This window comes from Cololabis saira, chromosome 4 (assembly GCF_033807715.1).
Source record: "Cololabis saira isolate AMF1-May2022 chromosome 4, fColSai1.1, whole genome shotgun sequence".
Taxonomy (NCBI): domain Eukaryota; kingdom Metazoa; phylum Chordata; class Actinopteri; order Beloniformes; family Belonidae; genus Cololabis; species Cololabis saira.
Window position 1 is genome coordinate 31,038,921 of NC_084590.1, and position 8,143 is coordinate 31,047,063.

General features: G+C 41.3%; 1 protein-coding gene across 1 annotated transcript in view; it reads left to right on the forward strand.

The window, feature by feature from the left end:
• The window catches only part of ppp1r37 (protein phosphatase 1, regulatory subunit 37), a 46,236-nt gene extending 38,293 nt beyond the window's left edge, over positions 1 to 7,943 (forward strand). The window contains exons 9-13 of the mRNA XM_061719398.1: positions 879 to 1,020; positions 1,113 to 1,279; positions 2,299 to 4,006; positions 4,098 to 4,193; positions 6,063 to 7,943. Of these exons, the coding sequence (XP_061575382.1) occupies positions 879 to 1,020; positions 1,113 to 1,279; positions 2,299 to 4,006; positions 4,098 to 4,174 (2,094 nt within the window). The 3' untranslated portion in view covers positions 4,175 to 4,193; positions 6,063 to 7,943. The remainder of the gene's footprint in view (positions 1 to 878; positions 1,021 to 1,112; positions 1,280 to 2,298; positions 4,007 to 4,097; positions 4,194 to 6,062) is intronic.
• Positions 7,944 to 8,143: the final 200 nt, after the last annotated feature.

Below are 8,143 nucleotides of genomic sequence, written 5' to 3' on the forward strand. Positions count from 1 at the left end.
GAAACCAGTAAATATTTTTTCAAGCATGACAGTGACGTTGTTGACTCACTGTGGAATAACAGCTGGACTGTGCCTCTTGATTTCCTTATTCCCAGGCGATATAGCCTTTTGTAAGATAAGACAGATTTTATTGATGTACTAAGATGAAGCCGGTGGGGATTTTTACTTGTAAAATCTTCCTCTTTAAGTGTCCTTAACCCTACATCCATACTGACACTGTTTATCTGGATAACAGTTACTCACCATATTTGACAACTTGCTATCAGAAGTTATTTTTACCTTATTTGCAAACCAAGTTTGTATCACATACAGTCAAATGTTGTGGAGAACAAATGGGGCATTATACAACCCATTAGTCTGAAAAGGCTGGGATGATATAAAAGAAATTGGCTGAGTTTAGTAGAAACTCTTACATGATCTTTGCTTATTTTAATGGAAACGGTAGGAACATGAGATATTTAATATTTCATCTGTTCAGCTTATTTTCATTTGTTGATGATATTCATCCGTTTCTAAACATCAGCTCAGCAACACATTCCACCAAAAATTACAGTGATAAATATTTTACCACTTGCCATTGGTTTTCACATTATTTAGAAGATTTTCTGACATTGAGGATATTTTTATTAAATATACTGGAGTCTTGAAAAGAAGGAATCAATTGAAAGAATAAAATTACATCAACAAAGCAAAACATGAAACATCTTCTGCAATTAATTATAGAATTAACTTGAAATCATTGTGATTTCTTTTTTTCTAGTTTGTGGTTGTACTCTAATCCATCTTGTTGCAATATGGACAAACCCCAGCAGGCAGAACTTTGATATGGCCTGAACAATGAGATTTAATAACATTTAGTGCCATTGTGTTTCTCTCAGCCGTGCACCCAGAGTCTGGAGACCCTGAACCTCGGCCACAATGCAGTAGGAAACGAAGGAGTTCACAAGCTGAAAGATGGACTGATCGCCAACCGCTCTGTGCTCAGACTGGGATTGGCTTCCACCAAACTGTCCTGCGAAGGTGGGAATTTGTGGGTGCACATCTGCTGTCGGTTGTGTACTGTTGTGTAAGTGTTTCTGACTGTGTCTTTCTTCTATGATGTTGGGCTACAGGAGCTGTTGCTGTGGCTGAATTCATCGCTGAGAGCCCCAGACTGCTGCGTCTGGACCTTCGAGAGAACGAGATCAAGACTGGCGGCCTCATGGCCCTGTCACTGGCCCTAAAGGTCAACACGTCTCTGCTGCGTCTCGACCTCGACCGAGAGCCCAAGAAAGAAACGGTGAGCATCATTCCTCACCTTTAGAATAAAAAAATGACCAAATGGCAGCATAGTTGAAGCGGGGCTGAGCTGACAGGCAGTGATGGTTTTGCAGGTTCACCCGCAAAAACCTAAAAAAGCAGACACTTAGTTCCTCAATTGATCTGCTTTACTGTCTAATTCTCAACAGTCTCCTTCATCTTGACCCGAACTGAAGTCAATTTCATACTTTTGGCTGTGAATATGACTAGGGTTGCCACCTTTCAGAAATAGAAATAAGGGACGCCCTGATTTCAGCAGCGCAGGAGCCAAAAAAAAGCCCCAAAACTTCTAAACTGAATAAAAATGTGTTTATTTTATATGAAAAAACAAAATGCTTTGATTTAAAGCTTAAAGTGCTTTAATAGCATTGAACTTGCATGACTGTACAGACAGACAACCATACTAGCAACTGAAATATCCTCCTATGCTACGTATGTCCATATCAGCCCAGATGTAATATAGCCTACAGGTGAAGAATATGGTGTAAAAGTTAATTTATTTCAATAATTCAACTAGAATATGGTGTAAAAGTTAATTTATTTCAATAATTCAACTAGAATATGGTGTAAAAGTTCATTTATTTCAATAATTCAACTAGAATATGGTGTAAAAGTTAATTTATTTCAATAATTCAACTAGAATATGGTGTAAAAGTTAATATATTTCAATAATTCAACTAGAATATGGTGTAAAAGTTAATTTATTTCAATAATTCAACTAGAATAAGGTGTAAAAGTTAATGAAAATACGGTACAAATCGTGTCCCGTATTAGTTCAATACCGGAACGCAGCATTTTTTTCTCAAATAAAGGACAATTCCGTATTTTACGGGACGGGTGGCAACCCTAAATATGACCCACGTTGAAAGACATATTTTTGATTTTAAAAAGCTTTTAACTGTTTTGAAAAAGATATTTCTTCGCTTAAAAAAAAAAACAGAGGAAAAGAACTGTTAGTTGTTTATGTTCAACTGTGAGACTCGTCTTTCCATTTTCCAGGTGAAGAGCTTCATTGACACACAGCGTGCTCTGCTGGCTGAGATCCAGAATGGCTGCAAGAGGAATTTCATCCTTGCTAAAGAGAAGGAAGAAAACGAGCAGAAGATGAGGCAGTCAGCTTCCATGGCTGAAATTGCCACAGAGGATGGGACCGGGCAGGAAGAGGAGGATGAACTACAAGCAACAGATGGGAAGGGAGAGAAAGATGAGAAAAGAGGAGAGGGGGGCGGTGACTCGATAGGAACTGCAGAACAAGCAAGCAGCCAGTTGGGAGCAGGATCTCAAAAGAATATTCCTGTAATCAATCTGGAGTCTGACTCCGACACTGAGGATGAGGACCAAGAAGAGGTGGTAACGAGGTCTCATTCCATTTCAAACTCCTCAGTTGTCTCAAATCAGACTGCTCCTCAAACCTGTACAGGAGTTACGCAGTCGCCCCTCAGTGCCTCGGCTGCGTCCTCACTCCCGCCCGCCGCTCCTGCTGGAGGACCAAGTCTCATGTCTGGGATCACTGTCACTGAGGCACCAGTCCCTCCCGGGACCCCTCCCTCTCCCGGACGCTGCATATCTGTCTCGAGCCCCGGTCGGGGTCACAAGATCTTTATGGTAACAAGAGTGGAAAGCCCACCTGAGCAGCAGCTGCTGCTACAGTCTCAGACAAGCTCCCCCGTAGCTCCCATCCAGACTAAAGAGGCTGCAAAAAGCCTGGTAGACATTAGCACACCCATGACACAGCAGACACAGCCTCCACCCACATCTCCAACACCCACACAAACACAACTGACACCTGAGGACGTGAAAGGGAGCTCCCCACCTCCACCAACAAACCCTCAAAAGGCAGAGGAGAGTCCTGTAGCAGGGTTAGAGTCTGAATTAAACACTGCAAAGATCCACACACAAGCCCCCCAGTCAGCAAATCCTCCCACTGTAGGCGTGACGGGCGAACCCTTAGACCCAGACGTGACCGACCCAAGTCTACAAACACCAGCTCTGCCTTCAAACTCCTCTTCAGTGCAGGTTGAAGCATCTCAGCTAGCAGAAGGAATGACCGAGAGCTCTGAAAGCCCCAGGCCTGAGCCGACGGCAGAAGGAAACAAGGAAGGAGAGGAGGAGGTCAGTGTACAGTATGACAGGACAGTAGCGCCTTCAGGATGTAAACAATCAGAGGAACTGAATGAATCCCAGACGAGTTTGCCCAGCCAGCAGCAACTCTCAACACCTGCACTTGAACAGCCACAGAGTGAGCGCGCTTCAGACGAGACGCCTCCTCCAAACCAACAGGAAAAGCAGGAAGGACCAGTCAGTTTAGCAGAAAATGAAGAACCCAGTTCAACACTGAAAGAGCAGACCAGCCAAGAGGAGTCGAGGCCAAAGCACCAATTGGAAGCAGGTGAGCAGGAAGTAGCGCCTGTTCACTCTGTCCAAGCTGATGAGAGTGCGCCATCTGTCATTGAGGGCGGAGCAGAGGAGTCAAATCCAGCACCACAGGGGGCTCCGGGCGCTGCCTCCACTCAGCCTGAGGAGAATCCAGATTCATCGTTTGAAGAAGATGAATCTGCCGATGAGAGCTCTGCAGACGAGTGCTTTGTGGAGGCTCTTGAGGGGGAGGCGGAGGGCTCCACTCTGCCCAACGGCCTCAAGCCTGAGTTCTCCATCCATCTCCTCGACACTGAAAGCCCAAAGCCTGGCAGCTGTGTGATGGAGCACGGTGTGTACCTCTAGTGATTTCACTTATTTTTGATTATTTTGAATTTGTTAAAAGCCTGATAACTAAGATGTGTTGCGTGTGGCTTCTGCAGTGAGTGCCACTTGTGGACAGGAGCTGGAGGAATTGCTTCTAGAGGCCAGCTTGGAGACTGGGAGAGACATGCCATGAACTGCTGAACTACACATCTGTATGTATGAACACACAATAGAAACCAAACCATTCACCTACTGTTAGGTTTTCATTAAACATTAGTGTGAAATTGTTGATTTACCCATCTAAAATGACTACTTTTTGTACTCGTGCAAAAAGTTGGTCTGAAAGTCAAAATAAAATTAGACTTTCATTCATCGATTTGAAATTAATGGCTTTCTTCTTACGGCTCTGATTGGCCAGCTTTTTGAAGCTGCCTTTAAGGTGACTTGAGAAGTTTTCGAGCCTACAAAAATGATTATTATAATTATAGAATTTCTATGAACTCTCCTTCAAAGTTTTCATAATATCATATAGTGTCCGACCGATCAGCCTTTTTTTCGATTATTTCGATCACCGATTAGGGGGAAATCAAAAAGACCGATAGCCGATATCAGCCAATACGATTATTACCCTTTTTTACCTTTTTGGGAGAAAACAAACTTCAATACAAGAATTCATTTAAATGAATGGTGAGCAATTTATTGCTTTAACTAGGAAGGACAGCAATATTCACTTCGCACGGCTCACACATCAAAAGTGCAAATTATGGAACATCAAACAAAACAAGCAGCATTTCAGTTATTAAAAATAACATTAAGTGAATTTTCTCTTTACATAAAATAAAAAAGCTGCCTATAAAAAATAACAAATTAAGAGGAATAACAGCCTCAATTTTAGAACAGTCAGGCACAATACTCCCAATTCCCAGACCCAAACCACAGCAAGTGCCTACTTGGAGGTAGTAACAGTAAGCTAACTTTAAAAAAAAAACTTTAAAAAACTTTTAAAAAAAAAATCGAAATTATTTATTTTCGATTTTTTTGGGGGGGGGGGGCCGATACCGATTATTAATAAAATTATGAATATGGCCGATTATCGGTCGCCCACTAATATCATATTCTTAAATACATTTGCAATTTTATAAAAGTGAGAACACAATGACGTCTGTCTGATTAGGGTTTTCATAATTGGAGAGAGAAGTTTTACGGTCATTTACCTCCAGTTTTGGCACAAACTCCTGAAATCAAATCCATCCATATGCATACATACTTAGCTTTTTGTCCCTCTGATCATGATATTCATGATATTGTTCCTTACAGTGACGTTTTGAATTGTAACTATAGTAACATCACTAAAAACAGGACCAACTGGGAGAGAAAACAAAAGCTGGCACTCAGTTTTACCTTTTTTCTTTTTCATTTGTCACTTTCACTTGTTTCTATCCACATCATGATCTTTGCGTTAACATAGATCTTCCAAGTCAGTAGTTTTTAAGTGTTTCTTTCTTTTATTTTTTGCCAGTTAGCATGCACATCTGCTGTATTTTTTATGCCTGTGAGCAATTATACTGTGGCCCGGCTCATCTAGTGTTGATGCTAAACCAGGATTGGCAGGCTGCTTTCACCACATGGTGTTTGAAGACAAACTTTAAAGCTGGGAGTTTCCTAAGAAGTTAGAATTGAATGTCCTGTATTTATAACCAAACAGCATTTGATCCAGCAGAACTGCAGTAAAGGTTACCAAAACCAAAATGTGTTTAAACAGATGGAAGATGCAGGTTTTCCCTCAAGCAGGATTAAGAGTGGTTGATGTTGCTGGTGTTGGTTTCATGCAGGACTCCAGGGAAGATATTTTAACATCTTTAAGTAGATTCAATATGGGATTTTGATTTTCTTTCTTCCATAAGCATTTCTGTCACAGGAAATGCATTAAAAACAACTCTTAATATATACACATTTATACATTTTTTTTCAACATTTAATTAGGTTGACATACTAAATGTATAAAAAAAGTAAATTTACTTTAAAAAGAAGACAACTTCTGCTACAATTGTAACTGGTTTCTCTCTGCTCTTCTTCCACAGGAACAGTGGGAGCACGTGAAAACAGCACTCGGATGGTTTGTCGGGTTTTGCTACAAGGCCACAATGTTTTTGACACATCTTCTACTCAAACATCGAAAAACTTAAAGAACAAAAGACCCAGTTATAGTCAAAGCTCCATGAAAATACAAGTAAAGGACAAAACCAGCCTCTGGAGCCAACATCTGACTAATATTGAGTCCTCCACATTCACACTACACTTTGAAGAGGAGAGAAGAAAACTGAAATCAACTGGTTTTCACTACATTTTATCAGTGCGACATCTTTAAACTCAAACAGCCTCTGAGAGGGAGAACCGACGGAGAAGAAGAGAGAGGATGAAAACACTAACCAAAGACTCAGCACAGACTTTTCTCACCGCTCCTTCTCGCTCTCCTCCGTAGATGGCTTTTAGGCAAATTTACTAGCAGTAAAAGTTTTTTCCTGACTCACAGAGACGTAACGGTGATGAAGAAGAGACGAGCAGCGTTCACTCAGAAGACTAAGTGGTGGACCCTGCTGAGTAAACCTGCTGGCTTTAAACACTTGAGATGGGAGAATGTCGCTGTTGAAGGTTTTTATATAAAGAAACCTGAGGATGTTCACGTGTCTGTTTAAATGTAAACATTTTGTGCGTTTCCATCATTCCTCCTGACCTCCTCTTCCTCCTCTCCCCCTGGAAATAAAACTCTAAGGGACCTTTGCCAAAGTGACCTCCTTCCTCTTTGAATTGTCTTGCTCTCTCCCTTCGGCCCCTCAGGAATTGGCGTTCTTCTCGTGTTCTTCGTTAGACCTGTCAAATCTCACATGGAGAATTTGCGACCCCCCCCCCCCCCTATTACAAAACTACTGTCTGAAAGTCAGTCTCGGTAATTTGCTCCATGTTGATTTGGAAAAAAATTAAATAACAGACTTTAAATGAATATCAGAAAGTGAGATGCCTTTTCAGTTTGTCTACAGATCCAGACTTGATCAGTTTATTTCCGCATCGTTGTATGAACCTCCTTTAAAGAAAAGAAAAAATAGCAGCCTGCTGTCTGTCCTCATCTGCCGCCCGTTTCCTCCTCTCCCTCAGGCATCAGCTGGGACTTTGCACCCTCTCACCTCTCTGCTCCACGTTCATGTTGCCTTCAATCTCATCACTGCTGATCCTCCCATCTAGCTGCTTTGAGGAATCACTTGTTTTGTATTTATTTCATAGCTTTTGGAGCCTTTTCTGATTTTATTTTCTCCATTTCTCAGTTGATTTCTCCTCATTTTATCCTTTTTGTTGTCTGGGGGTTGCTTTTAAAGCTTAGCCCCTTTTTTGATGTATATTTCATACTTAAACTAGAGAAAATAATTACTTTTTTTGTGAGGGGGGGGTAATCTATAAGGGGAGGTAAAGTAACTAAACCATTGACTACTGGGGTGCAATAATGAAAGCAAGTACAAGGAAGCGGCAAACACGTCAACATGGAGGTCCTTGTTGTTTTAAGCTGCTCTGTTGGGTGAAGCTGTGACCACAAGGGGGTGATGATTGCTTGTTTTCCTGCTACCTGAAGGAGATTAGTGTGAACAGTGACACAGTTTTCCAAAGCCAGCCAGCAGAATTGAACATTAAATATCAGCTTCATGAGTGTCTGTGAACAGAGACGGTTTTCTTGCTTTATTTTTGCCCCTGAAGCAGACGCAGCCTGGTGAGGTGGGGGTTCTCCTACATGGAGCATCATTCACCCCCTCCTGCTTTCCTCCACCCAACAGGTAGTTTGCCCCCACTGTTTGTAATGCTTTAATTTTTAGAAATTTTTAATGATGATTTGTTAACTTAATTGAAATGTGCTGGTAATCACAAAGATATGTATGGCGAAATTTGTTCCTCAAATAAATGCATGTAATGACTAATGAGATGAGTCGGTGGTCAGTGAAATGATTCAGATTGTGCCTTCAAAACGTGACACAGGAGGGAAGAAAAGGCGTTGAGGATTTTAAGTGATATAAACTAGTGACATAAACTAATGATTCAATCGTGCCACATTTACCAAGTAGAGTGAACTGTTGCTACTGTTTTCTGCATTGCTTCAGATGTCTGGCTCACCTTTTTG